This window comes from Triticum urartu, chromosome 3 (assembly GCF_003073215.2).
Source record: "Triticum urartu cultivar G1812 chromosome 3, Tu2.1, whole genome shotgun sequence".
Lineage (NCBI taxonomy): Eukaryota > Viridiplantae > Streptophyta > Magnoliopsida > Poales > Poaceae > Triticum > Triticum urartu.
This window is the reverse complement of record NC_053024.1, coordinates 611,774,593-611,789,729: the sequence shown is the minus strand read 5'-3', so window position 1 is coordinate 611,789,729 and position 15,137 is coordinate 611,774,593. Positions and strand designations below refer to the sequence as shown.

Sequence of the window (15,137 nt, the reverse complement as noted above, 5' to 3'; positions counted from 1 at the left end):
GGTGGCCGCTCCGTTTTCTTCAAGAAGGTGACATGGGCGCACATTGACATTAGGCAGCTGCTGCCATTCGTCTTTCCCCTCCTTCCACATCCCAGTCTTCTCCACCCACGCCACCAAACCCCCGAGATCACGCGAGCTATATATACTGCATATTCTCCCGGCCCTGCAAAGCGAGGCCTCTATTACTTACTGATATACCCGCCGAAATCAGGATGGGGCTGCGGACCTGCGGCGCCATGGAAGGTGAGCACGTTGTCGCCTCGCCTTTCTTCGAGTGGTTGAAGCCGCCGCCGGCGTCGCCGTCCTCGTCGAGATCGTCGTCCACTTTCTCGTCCTCGTCGTCGTCTATGGCGTCTGGGCACCAAGAGGATCGCAGCAGCGTGGCATGCTTGCCCCTGCTCCGCATGCTCGAGGAGGGGAAGGGGGCTGGTGGTGACCATGAGCACCCTGCGCCTGCGGTCAAGGAAGAGATCATGGGCAGCGGCGCGGCCGGGGTGCTGGGGCCTGGCGTGGATCTGAATATCGGCTTGCCGGTTGGTGGATCTTGCGATGATGACATCATGGAGGAGGAGGAGGGCCAGGAGGAAGATGATGACCACGACTGTGACGAAGAGGAGGAGGAAGAGATGGATGAGTTGAAACCTACCCATGGAGCTTGCAAGGTGGAGGCAGAGGAGAAAGAGGAGCACGGCGAGCCGGTGGTCTCGGTGGAAGGAACAAACAGCGTCAGCATGCCGGAATTCGGCGTGGTCGGAGCAGAGGGCGGCGTGCCCATGGGCTGCGAGTACTGGATCCCGACGCCGGCGCAGATCCTCGTCGGCCCGGTGCAGTTTGTCTGCCATGTCTGTAACAAGAGCTTCAACAGATACAATAACATGCAGGTAAACTAAATGATGTCTATTTTGCATGCTCTTTTAGATTACCACTCGCCTTAGTTATTGTTAGTTCTGTTTTCACTTAAGCCATGATTCGATTGATTTTGTGATAATCTTGACACGCAAAAGCAAGAGATGATCTAGAATTGTTGTTTAATTAGCTGGTACGTACGTACAAAAATTAAGTTGAGAGAACCGAGATTATCTAAGCTCGCTAGCATAATTCGCCATGAATCATCAATTCACCATACCACAGTGTTTTGATCTCCTGCCCCAAATCTTAACCAACTCTCCACACACTTGGTTACAAACGAGGAGCAGCCGAAGCTTCATCCTCGCATCGTTCTACAAAGGCCACACACCATCAAGGAAACTCTAGGTTTCTCGGATAACTAGGTCAAAAAACCCGGCCGGTAGATCACTGTGAACACCTTGCATGCAGCGCAGTGAAGATCTATCTCCCATCCCCACACCGCCGAATGGCCCCGTCGAAGTTGAGCCTGACCTATCCAACACCCGCCACTTTCCCAATGGCATTGCAGGCGTTTGGTGTCTGAATGGGACCCAGGGCTCGTCTCCTAGGAGCTCCAAAGCTAATCAAGTGTCAATTTATTCCAAAGAGAAGGTCTGATCGCGATCACCAGTACGCCGTCGCGGTAGTAGCCACCTTTCCGCAAAGAACAACTCTGAAACCCAAACATGTATATATGCCCGCCCGGTGGAGCCCCGAAAGCTTGATATTCAAGATCTCTTTGAGTGCATTTCATGCAAACAATCATTACGAACAACGAAAATTCACGCTAACGATCATGAAAACGCCTATCAAGTGGCTTGAATTTCTAATGTTATACGTACTTACTTTGTTAAGTACCAATCCAGTGTGTGCATGCATAACATGTGTTGATGGACGCAGATGCACATGTGGGGCCACGGGCGGGAGTACCGCAAGGGCCCGGAGTCGCTCAAGGGCACGCAGACGCTGGCGCTGCTGAAGCTGCCGTGCTACTGCTGCGCCGCCGGGTGCCGGAACAGCGTGGCCCACCCGCGCGCGCGGCCGCTCAAGGACTTCCGCACTCTGCAGACGCACTACAAGCGCAAGCACGGCGCCAGGCCCTTCCGCTGCCGCCGCTGCGCCAAGCCCTTCGCCGTCAAGGGCGACTGGCGCACGCACGAGAAGAACTGCGGCAAGCGCTGGTTCTGCGCCTGCGGCTCCGACTTCAAGCACAAGCGCTCCCTCAACGACCACGTCCGCTCCTTCGGCGGCGACCACCTCCCCGTCGCCCTCGACGGCGCCACCGCCCCCGCCCCCGCCGAGGACCGCCGCATCATACGCTTCCAACGGTGAGATCGTCGACCGGGCCGTACGTCTAGCCGATCGTACTACATAGTAGTAGATCATATTCACGCTCGTATATACGCATGCATCATGCATGCATGCTTGATTTCATCATACATGCAATGCGTGCAAATGCAAGAGGAGCAACGAGGTAAGTGATAGCGCAATAAGGGGGGTTCTCGACCAGTTGCTAAAAGCTGTGAAGTAGCTGAATTTTCTTCAGCCGGACTGTGGGAGCTGCAGGCAGTGCTATTAGCTAGGCTGTCAATGCAGCTTTGTAATGGAGAAAATTTATCAGCTTCACAGGCTAACTAAACTGGTTATTTGGACCTAGTACTGTATACATAGCATTTTGAACATGAGAGATAGCAATTTATGAGTACGTACATAACGTTTACTTGTCTGTTGTAATCTTTGAAGTTTTTGAATTCTCATTACTGCCAAACCCCTGTCTGTTTCTATTGTCTTCAAATGTATTGCATTTGTTTTGATTGGTATAACATTTGTGCAAGCAATAACTATAACAATAAATATATCCTAAATCCTAATAGAGTTAACAGGTAAATCTAGCGTCCAAATATAAGCCGAGATTTGCGATATCCGATGAAAGACTTCGATCATGTGTTCCTACATCATAACATACTAACAAGACCACTGTGAAATTATTCTTCTAATTTTATTGATTCCGGAGTTCAAGCTTTGTCAGTATTTGGTTCAGAGTAACAAAATGACAGCATAAGAAAGTGGATTTGAATAAAAACATACAGTATCATTTTTATGTCACATAACCCGCATATTATCAAGCAATTAATAGATCAAAGATGGTCAAAATACCTATTATATATTTTGAATTGAACGAGTGTGTTTCAAGAGAAATGGCTTCATTTCGATACTTCTATAGATATAGCAAACATTGTTTATAATTGTAAGTGACCTTTGAAACGGCGCTGTGGATTGCACATTCCCTCCACCACAAGTTTTATCTATTTCGTGATGGAAAAATAAATGTGCCATGTATTTTGGCATATTTATGCTATTTGTTGTCATCTCAATTTGCTTAATCGTAGTTACGACATCTCCATTTGCTGAGGTGGCAGCTTTATCTGGCGCATTCTACGCAAAAAAATGACAATTTTACGTATACAACAGGTTATGTCTTATTGTTATCTCTAGTATTTAATGTTTGTTCTAATAAAAGTAAATGATGAATTAAATTATTAAGCATGTGACCAAGGGATGATGCCTAGTATCATAGAGAACAAAAAGAACATATATTCATCTAGATAGGGAAGACAACATTCTTCCTTCCAATAGCCCCCACCTCTATCACATCCCATAGATAAAGTAGGAGAGAAAATGAGAAAAAATGATCGTCTCAACCATTTTGGGAGCAACCTTATATCTTGCTCATGTTCTGTTATATTTGTGGCACTCCAAATCCCATTTATATCTTTCCTTGTGTCTGAAAGATAGGAACGACATCCATATATTTTCCTATTTCAGGGGAGATTTAGGGAGTGTCTTTGTGTGTGTGTGTGTGGGGGGGGGGGGGGGGGGGGGGGGGGGTATTGCTGGACTTGAACAATCAGGGAAATAATCTTTGTAGGGAAGTCCTATATGAAGACATAGGGGAGATGTTTTAGAAGAGGCAACATATGTAGGAATGCACTTCAGAATGAAAGGTTAGTTAGAGCAACTCAATCAAATGCACCATATGTGACCGATCATTATAAAAACTGCTATTATGATGAACAGCACACAAAATGGTACTCTAGTAGAGTCGTCATATGCATTTGGATCGTTATAATTTATGAAGCTCGCTCTAAATATGAGCACCGTAGCCAACTTCACCTTCTTCCACCCATCCCCTCCTCTCTGCTCTCGGTGGCACAGGCGCCCACACAGTTTACACGGGTATAGTAAACCATCGACGATGAACTACCCATCATTAGCGCACCCAAGCCCACGGATTTTCGCTGGCGAGCCCTCTGAAGTCCACCATGTGGCATCGTCTCCTGTCGTGCCGCCCGCCGTTCCCAACTATAAATGCAAGGCACACCTCACACCCACCCAACCCTAACGTCACCATCATCTCCTCCCCTCTCCGCCACAATCCCACCACCACAATGTCGCCCCATGACCTATTGGTCGAACCTGCTTGATGATAACAATGTGTTGTCCCTGATGCCGCACGCAAGCGACATTATCTCTCCCAGCGCTGCACTAGTCGTGTCCACCGGAGCATCCTCCTCCAGCTACCGTTCTTGTGGCGTTGGCGGATCCCATGGCGGTCGCGTTGGATCGCGTACCATCTCCCGTGTGGATGAGCCTGTTCCCGTCGCGATGGTCCCCCACTTGCATCGCGCCACTATAGGACTCCGCCTTGCCCCTGTCCTCCCATCCACGATGAGCCCGGGTCCAAGGACCCACTCGGGGTCCTGCTCGAGCTCTCCACCCGTGAAGCGGAGGAACACCGCAGCCACCAACTGAGCTAGAGGAGAAACAACAGATTGAGCTTGTTGCTCCTTTGAAGAGGCCAAGTGCAAGCGCGAGATCGACCACCGTTTAGCTCTTCGTTTGATGCTCGACCATCTCGATGACGAGGACTAGACAACATCAAATAGTAGATACTCCCTCCGTAACATAATATAAGATGTTTCGAAGGGAGTAGCTAGCAGTGTTGAATAGCGACATTGTCCAAGTTTAGTATTTTGCCAATGATGTTTAATGATATTTTTAGTCATGGATTATATGCAAATGCAATGAATTTTGGCCCGTATTATAAGAACAAACAATTTCGAATCAAGGTTCAGTGTTTGATTTACTTTGGTTCACTGTTTGAATGGCTAAAATTAAAACAAGGCATTTCAACAAACGCAAATGGAGTGTGCGGTTTCGTGCGCATAGGTTCCTCCGTCTCTAAAAAAATTATAGAACACTCTTCATATGACTTTTGATGACCCTGCGAAAGTGCTCCTAGCAATAGCAGTGATCTAAAACATCTTATATTAGTTTACACAAGGAGTAGTAGCTAGTAGTACAGTCAAATCAAGAATACATGCATCTATACGTGGAGCATGAGCATGGAGCATGCAGGCGCAAAATGGTCCTCCCTCGTTAAGTGGTGCACGCATTCCAGGGCAGTAGCGACCAAAAACTTCAACATTCTTCGCGGATGAACACGCAGGCGGAGTCAGCAAACCGCGAAAACGACCGACGACGCACGCGCGCGCCTAGCGACCGATGATCGGCGTACGTACGTCACCAGACACACGAACAGAAAGCAAAGTTAAGCTGGAGTAGCTTCGACAACGATCGCGCCCTAGGCATGCTGGCCAGATTGGCCAGATGAAATGAAGTGTAGGCACCACCTGGAGAAAATTATGATGGAGCGGACTGGCTTTTTCCAGGGGTCGGTATGTGCTTTCCTTGGCCACATTTCCAAAGCACATTTCCGGCTTTTCCGACCGAGTCCAACTTTGTGGCGCCCCTGGACCGCAACCCGGGCCACACTACTGGGTCTGGGTTAAACAACCCCTCCCGTCTCCAGCCTTCACTTGCTCCTGGTGAGTGCTTTGGTATAAGCAGGAAAGGTGATGTGTTGATCGCGCAGGTAAAGGTACGTGGAAGTGTGTCAGTGTGTGTGTTAGTGCGCTAGCTTGACCAGGAGAAAATGGTGCGGAGTTAACTTTTAACGAAGTAGCTAGTCGGTGTGTGCGTGGTTTACTCGATCGATCAGCGATCAAGTCGTCGCATATACGCACTAAATAAGTAAATATACATGGGCCTGTCGAAAAGGGGCAAAAGTTTTACCTTTTTCTAATATACCATAACTCAAAATGCAAGGTTCGTGGTGCGGTTAACCGCGAGGAATGGTAATCACACCGGGACGTAGCGTGAACCTTACAATCAACTTCTTTAAACCAATAGTTTTTTTCGAGTTGTTTAAACCGATAGATTTATGTAGAGAGGTAAGTCGTTAATATAGTTTTTAATTGAAATAGAGGCATGCTCGTCGAAGTCTTTAAAAGCATTTTGCATTTCTCGCGGACTAGATTTTCAGAAGGACTTGGATGACGGCCTTGGTCCAAATAGATAAGCTTTCCCTTTTCGTCAATTATTAATAAGAAGCATTTTACTGTGAATAAAAACCTATGTTGGGGAAAACAAACCATTTATAACAACAACAAGAGTTTCTTCCGGCGTTAGCTTGAAAAATATTCTTATATTATCGAACAGAGGGAGTACTTTGCAACTTGCATGGATCCAAGGGTACTTCTTCCTTGACTCGAGCAACAATAATCATCGCCTCATTGAAGGGGTCTAGCTAGGTATGAGTATGACTAGAAACCTACTTCTTCCAAATCTCCCACAAAAGTTGCATCGCTAAAGATGTGAGCACCTTCAATTGAACATTTTGTGCATCATCCAAGTCCACCAATCCATGACCAAGGAATCATTAATTACTACAAGAATTTTTTTGACGGGAATTACTACAAGAATTAGAATAGAGATCGTGGAGGCCAAGTCAGGCTTTAATTGTTTTCCGTATTATGATATATATAAGCGATATTTTTCCGAGAGAATCGTGAGCAACATTTGGAAATATTGAACCACCGCCGACTCCAACTCTGGCTTGCAAAACCAAGTAAGACCACGGTTTGGCCCATCCATCGTGTGGGATGGTCAACCATCCAAATCCTATTTTGAGTACCGGTTGCATGAAAAACTTAACTCTGAAGGTAGCCTTCCCTACGATGGATGGATTGCAGTGGACTTCATGAGACGAAGGAATTGAATCTTGTAAGCTAAGGCCATGGAAGTGACGCCCTCCATACTCGCAGTAGTAAGCTTGTGTTTGTTTGCCACATTGTCTTGAAGGTGCCAGAAACCAATTTGCATGCATGCTTTGGAAACAAAAAATGACCGGGACTTGTGGTTGAAAGAGAGAGTCTGGGGTGCCGCAAGGGAAAACATGAGGAAGGCATTAATCCAAAAGGGGTTGAGAAGGTCATTGAGGTGAAGAGGCCAAGGCCATCACATCTAATATGCACCATTAAACGCCGACTAATATTCCCTAATAGGCACCACCAAATGTTTCCTAGAGTTGATAGAAATTCTCATGGCATCGTTGAACTACCCTAAAATGCAAGAAAAAATATCTAAATATCCTCTTTAATGGGGGCGACAAAGACGGTCGCATGTCTGCTTATAATGATGTAACAATATTTGGAATACACTTCCATGATTAGTGGAGTTATACTTGTACCTTAGGTAGTTGCTATAGCAGGGACATGATTGAGGGGATCCATAGCAAAGACGAAAAGGAGCTGTGAGAGCTGATCTTCTTGACGTAGCCCTCTACCATGTGTTGGAAATATGAGCAAATTACTACGAGATTTAATCCGAATAAACAGAAGATAAATCATGACCACAGCAGTACAGATTAAACTAATCATGCGAACTAGCATAGCAGATGAATATATCACATCTAGGGCACATACTAGAAGCATGAATTCTACCACGATCTCGAACAGGAAGGATAGAATCACATACGGTGCAGCGGGTGCAGCACCGCCGGCGTTGACGTTGTCGCCCATGTCGTCGAGGACGAGGTTGCCGAGGTCGGGGAAGAAGTCGTCGTTCGCGAAGTCGTCGCTGCCAGCAGTCGCGCGAGTGCGCTCCCCAAAAACCTGATCGCCCCTCTTCCGTACAGGATCACGAGAGGCGGGGTTCTGGAGGCCTGGTGTCCCTTCTCGTGGTGCACGCCGGAAGGAGGGATGTAGAAGACTTGCTTGGCGGCGCAATGATCTGGAACAGTGGTGAGAAACCATACGAAGCGGCGGCGGCTAGGGTAGACGTCTGCCTGACTATATAGTGCGGGCCGGGTAGGTTGTGGGAGTAAACCCCATGCCCGAGTCGTCACGATCCAAAAAAATCGGAAACGACAACGTGCATAGCTCTGTCCTCGGCTCGACTCAATCCCGCAACCTGCGGCGTGGCGAGGCGTGGCGTGGCGTGGTGAGCGAGGAGGAGGAGCGCGCGTATAGGTCTCCTCTTCTCATGCTCATACAAGTGGTAGAAGAGCTCACCTTATAAAGAGGTGCAACTCTCTCTCAACTTCCGGGGTGGCACTAAACTTTAGCCTCACTCACTCCACTCACATGTGTGCATGAATGGGTCAAGAGAATTTCAGAATTTTAGTTGGGCTTTGGGCCAAAGACCTACTAGCAAAATTCCAACAATCTCCCACAAAGTCTCATTGGCACATCTCATCATTTAGTTTCAAAACATTGTTTTATATATCGGTGCTTAGTGGAGACTGTGAAGTTGAACTTCCACTTAGAAATTTATGCTACACTAGATCACAACTTGAATAGTGGACTATGCCTTGAACTACAAGTTTTCTGTGAAACTAGTTTCACACAAATTCTTGACTGATACTGGGCTGCCGCAAGGCCTTCCCGCGGGTGGAGCGTATACGTCATACTCGAGGGCCTTTCATGAATTTATTAGAGAACACTCAATTCTCACAGACTGCGATGTTAACAGTCAAATTCATATAGGTGTGTTCCTCAGAAGATGTTCTGCAGGACAACATCTCTGCTTACCCGAATAAGCCACTTGGAACACATTAAGATAAGTATCAACTTGCCATGCAGATCAGGAGAGTATTGCATCTTCACGGAGTGGGATAATTAATATAGGGATACTCTCCTCCCAGCTGACCAACAGCTTGTCTCCCACTTCTACTTCACGGGATCTCCGATCACATAGAGTGGGTTACCACTATGGACAACTCATGCGGTGGGTCTCAAACCCATCTCCATCGATGCATTATCTATCACATTACGTGATAGACCCTTTGTGAAGGGATCTGCCAAGTTTTTCGACGTTTGGATATAATCCAACGTAATAACTCCGGAGTTCCTCAATTTTCTAACAGATTTTAGTCTCCTCTTCACATGCCTTGAGGACTTCATATTGTCCTTAAAACTGTTTATCTTGACGATCACAGTTTGATTATCACAGTTCATCAGGATAGGGGGTATTGGTTTTTCAACCATAGGTAAGTCCATCAAGAGTTCACGAAGCCACTCTGCTTCAACAGTGGCAGTGTCTAATGCTGTGAGTTCTGCTTCCATAGTTGACCTCGTTAAGATGGTCTGCTTGCAAGACTTCCAGGAAACAGCGCTACCACCAAGTGTAAAAACATAACCACTTGTGGCCTTAATCTCATCAGCATCAGATATCCAGTTTGAGTCACTATAACCCTCCAGTACCCTTGGATACCCGGTGTAGTGAATCCCATAGCTCGCGGTGCCTTTCAAATAGCGCATAACTCTCTCAAGCGCATGCCAATGATCATCTCCTGGTTTTGACACAAACCGACTCAGCTTGCTCACAGCAAAAGAGATGTCAGGCCTCGTGGCACTCGCTAAATACATAAGCGAGCCAATAATCTGAGAATACCTCAGTTGATCTCTAGCAATCCGTCGATTCTTTCGAAGCAACACACTAGCATCATATGGAGTTGGAGAAGGCGTGCAGTCGCTATACCCAAAACGACTCAAGACCTTTTCCACATAATGAGACTGAAGCAGTGTGATCCCACCATTCTCATCTCTCAACAGCTTGATGTTTAAGATAACATCAGCTACTCCTAGATCCTTCATCTCAAAACAGCGATATAATAAATCCTTAACCTCCTTGATTAAATCAAGTTTGGTTCCAAAGATCAATATGTCGTCGACATACAGACAAAGAATAACTCCTTCGCCCCCACCATAGCGATAGTACACGCACTTGTCACCATCGTTTACTACAAAGCCGGCAGCAGTTAATGTTCTTTCGAACTTCTCATGCCACTCCTTAGGAGCTTGTTTAAGGCCATATAAAGACTTTAATAACTTGCACACCTTTCCTTCCTGACCAGGTATTACAAAACCATCTGGCTGATCCATGTAAATTTCCTCCTTCAAATCTCCATTGAGGAAAGCCATCTTAACGTCCATTTGATGAACGAGAAGACCATGTGAGGCAGCCAGTGATAATAGCACCCGAATTGTGGTCAGTCTAGCCAGGGGTGAGTAAGTATCAAAGAAGTCTTCACCTTCTTTCTGGGTATAACCCTTGGGCACAAGTCGTGCCTTGTACTTTTCAATCCTACCATTAGGTCTATGCTTCTTCTTGAACACCCACTTACATCCTACAGGTTTGCACCCATAAGGACGGTCAGTGATCTCCCAGGTGCCGTTAGCTAAGATGGAATCCATCTCGCTACGTACAGCTTCCTTCCAGTAGTCAGCATCAGGAGATGCATAGGCTTCTGAAATAGTCCTGGGTGTGTCATCCACGAGGTACACAATGAAATCATCACCAAAAGACTTTGCAGTCCTCTGTCTCTTACTTCTCACAGGAGTTCCATTGTTACCCTCAACAGGATTCTCAATGTGTTTCATCGCAATGGTGGGTTCAGGAATTACAGTGAATTCATCACTAGATGGAGTAGGTATCTCCTGATTTGATGAACTCGACATATCCTTCATAGGAAATATATCCTCAAAGAAAGTTGCATCATTTGATTCCATAATCGTACCAACATGCATGTCGGATACCTCAGATTTTATTATCAAAAATCTATAGCCGATGCTATGAAAAGCATAGCCCAGAAGAACACAATCCACGGTTTTTGGTCCAAGTTTGCGCTTCTTGGAAATTGGTATATTGACTTTCGCCAAACAACCCCAAGTACGTAGGTAAGAGAGTTTCAACCTTTTCCTTTCTCATTCCTCAAATGGAGTCATGGTCTTATGCTTTGTGAGAACTCGGTTTAGGACATGACACGCAGTCATTAGCGCCTCCCCCCACCATTCCTTGGATAGACCCGAAGTGTCTAACATGATGTTAACCATATCAGTTAGAGTTCGGTTCTTTCTTTCGGCTACCCCATTTGACTGGAGTGAGTAGGGAGGCGTCCTCTCATGGATTATACCATGTTCCGCACAAAACAGATCAAATTCATTGGAAAAATACTCTCCACCACGATCGGACCTAAGCCGTTTAATTTTTCGATCAAGTTGGTTCTCTGCCTCAGCTTTATTGTTTTTAAAGAAAGTCAAAGCCTCATCTTTTGATTTCAGAAGATACACATAACAATATCTAGTGGAGTCATCAATCAACGTCATGAAGTATCTCTTTCCACCTTTTGTCAACACGCCATTCATCTCACAAAGATCAGAATGTATAAGCTCTAGTGGCGTCAAGTCTCTTGCCTCTGCAGTCTTATGGGACTTGCGAGGTTGCTTAGCTTGCACACATACTTGGCACTTGGAGCCTTTGACAGTAGAGATTTTCGGAATTAAATTCATATTGGCTAACCGCGTCATGCAACCAAAGTTAATATGACAGAGTCGTGAATGCCAAATATCAGACTCATTATTGTGGCAAACATTATTAATAACTTTAGTGCAAATATCTGACAAAGATAGGCGGAACAAGCCTCCGCACTCATAGCCTTTTCCAACAAATTGTTCACACTTAGAAATTACAACTTTATTGGATTCGAAAACCAACTTAAAACCATCTCGACATAAACGGGAACCGCTAACGAGATTTTTATTGATGGACGGCACATGATGAACGTTCTTCAGACGCACAGTCTTCCCCGAAGTAAACTTCAGATCGACCATACCAACACCTCGAACGATGGCATGTGACCCGTTCCCCATCAGCACGATTGCTATTGGGAGCTTGGGAATAGGAGCTATACATGCGCGCTCCTTCGCCGCCCGCCTCGTCACGACGCGCGCGCGCACCGCGGGTTGCGGGAATGAGCCGCGCCGAAGCTTATTTTTGCCGCCCAGGAATGGTTAATTAATTGTTAATTAATTAACGAGTCGCTTACGGAAGCGCCACTGTCCGAGACGTTGGACTGTGGGCTGTTCGTGGACTCGGTCGTGGGCCTGGCCCAGGCCCATCTACCTGACAGCCTATATAAGAAGGCACTGGCCAGTGGAGTGAACTCTAACTCAGTTCACTCACTCCCTCTCGTACAACCCTAGCCGTCATCTACTGTTTCTCTCACTGTGCTGGCTCCGGCGATCCCATCCCGACGACCGCGTGCACGGTTGGTCGGGAGAGCAGGTGCCTCCGGAGCCCTGTCGTTTGAGATCCTGCCCGGAAGAACGGCAATAAGGTTTTTGGGGAGCGTCTCGACGCGACTGCTCCCGATCCGTCCCCGTCTTCATCCGCCTCTGCTTCCACTACTTTCTCTATATCGACTCCATGGCTGATGACGAAGTCGCCAAGAAGAAGGCCTTGGTTGATGCCGACGTTGCTGCTACCGCCGCCGCGTTGGCCTGGCCAATTGGAGGGTATGACTCGTTCATCCCCTATTTGCTTGTTCATGTGCTAGCCGTATATATGATGTTCATAGATGGTTCGGTTCTATGTACTATACGTGCTCACATGCTTAGATATCAGTATAAGATGCATACCGTATTTGCCATGTTTATTGTCTACTCGTGGATTAGATTAATCGAGAAAGTGCTAATATTTCCAACACATGTTGTGTGGGGTTTTAGGGTATACATATATTAGGGTGTACAACTCGCTCTTCGGAAGTTCTTGAAGAACCCATCTATGCTCCAGTGTGATTGCATGCATGGGACCACTGCCTACACCTTAAGGCCTCTGCTTGTTATACAGAGACCATGCGTGTGAAGGTTTGTCTTCATCGGATCTTGTGGGATGTGGTCGGTGCTGGTCTTCGGTGGATCTATTTGGATCCGGTTTTCGTTCGTTCTTTATTTAGGTGTTTACATGTTTGATATTTTTTATCTACGACTTTCTTTATCGTTGCTACTCTAGTGCACTGGTCCTACGTGTGTACCCGGTGTGCTTGGGTCTTGCACTCTTGCATGAATCGTAGGAGGTCGTCTTCGATGTGGACACTGCATAGTGTTAAGCACGTATGCCGTGTGTACGAGTGGCTAGTGATCAAGCCGACGCGTGGACGGGTCGAGGAATGTCAGCAAAGGCGGCGGCGCGCTCGCACACCATCGAGACGAAGATGACCGGCCCGGCAGGCGGCGTGGTGTCAGTCAGGCCGGGCCCGTATATACCGTACGTGCAAACGTGGGGAACAAAATGCCGCGAAGCCCACCATGCATGGCGGCCTGTCGTTTTGTCAGAACTCGCGAGCAGCCATTCTCCCGAGCTATAGGAATCATGCGCATGCGTTACGACAGGAAAGGCACACGGCACGATCGGCACCAGGCGCGCCCGGGCACTGGCAGGGCACGGGCGGCGGGCGGTAGGAACGACGGACCGTGCGCGCGTCTGCGGATGGGTGCATTCGCACCGTGGCCCCTTCCCTTCCGGGATAGCTCGGGCTAAGTTAACGTCAGCAACGGCGTACCGCGTACGACCATCGAGCAGCCAGCAGGTGCACTGGTTGGTTGTTCACACGATGCAGCTAGGGTAAAGTATACACATCACATTCACATCTTCTTCAGTATAGTCTCCATGAACAAGCATGTCTTAACGCTAGCGGCCTAGCATCTGTACGTTTCACGTTTGTCTGCTACTTATGCCCTCTGTAGCCATGCATGCGTCGTCATCCTGCCTGTCCAGCTCTTAACTCTCTGTCTCTACCAGTCTGATCAGAGTACTCGAACTTAGGGCAGAACAGAGAACGGTTACCCTAAGTTAACACTGATTTCTTGGCAATCGGTGGAGAAGTTAATTGAAATTTGTAGTCTCCGTCTATCGGAGGTGCTCACAGGGGAAGTCTCCTCATTTATATCTTCCATCAGATCTCTTTCATCCTCCACAAGAAAAGCTTATCTCCTCATGTCGGCGCCGCCGCTGGTCGGTCCCATCTTTGATGGTCTCTAGGCCATGGAGGTGCGGAGGATCCTCCCCCCCCCCCCCCCCCCCCCCCCCGTGGGGGATGGACTTCGTTCTCATTTCTGTTAGAGTCAGCGTCTTGGTTGAGGCTATGTGGCGGCGGCGATGTCCTTTAGTAGGAATAGTGTCTCCCACGTTCAATCCCCGTCCCGATGGTGCATCTAGCATCGTCGGAGGGCGTGTGGAGGTTTGTCTTCGTCGGATCTTGCGGGATGCGGTCGGTGCTGGTCTTCGATGAATCTATTTGGATCCAGTCTTCGTTCGTCTTTGTTTAGGTGTTTACATGTTTGATTTTTCTGATCTACGACTTTCTTCATCGGTGATGGTTGCTACTCTAGTGCGCTGGTCCTATGGGGTCTTAGCACAACAACTTCCCGACTGTCAACAAGGTTTGCCCGGCTCCGATAAAGGAGGGGCGATGACGGCGGCGCGCTTTCGTCTCGCTCCAGTGCTTGTAGTCATCGGTAGGTGGTTTACGAACATGGTTGTAATTTTTATTATCTTTGTCGTTCTTTGTACTGCCGTAATTGAAGATGACTAGATTGAAAGTTTCTCGAAAAAAAATGCTTATAAGGATAGGACGTATATGCGTCTGCACAACGTGTTAGAAAAAAGTTCTTAGTAATCGTGGAGCGTCAACCGAGTTGCATTCTTCAGTGCGCCATCAGATTTCACGTGTACGGTGGGTACAGGTGCTATATCAACACGGCAGGAGGATCGCTTTTAGAACGTGCAGGTTTGTGTTACTAAATGAAACCTTCATAGTCCTGTTCGATCAGCCTCACTCAAGTCACAAATCCAGCAAAAGATATTATCGCAGCCGGTCAAGAGACTCACCGACCGGAAGTGAACGAGAGTACGTTCTCTCCTTCGCAATACAATATTCCAACATAAAACATTATCTTGACCGAACTATGATTCGCGACACGGACGTGAGTCATTTGCGTTACCTGCAAGGAAAGGAAAGGCCGGGCAGTGTAAATCAGCAAATGACTCCGCATTAGATTATGTGG

The 15,137-nt window shown here is 47.3% G+C and overlaps 1 protein-coding gene across 1 annotated transcript in view; it reads left to right on the top strand.

The window, feature by feature from the left end:
- Positions 1–2,658, top strand: part of LOC125547019 — a 67,968-nt gene extending 65,310 nt beyond the window's left edge. Inside the window, exons 5-6 of the mRNA XM_048711069.1 lie at positions 54–881; positions 1,789–2,658. Of these exons, the coding sequence (XP_048567026.1) occupies positions 54–881; positions 1,789–2,220 (1,260 nt within the window). The 3' untranslated portion in view covers positions 2,221–2,658. The remainder of the gene's footprint in view (positions 1–53; positions 882–1,788) is intronic.
- Positions 2,659–15,137: the final 12,479 nt, after the last annotated feature.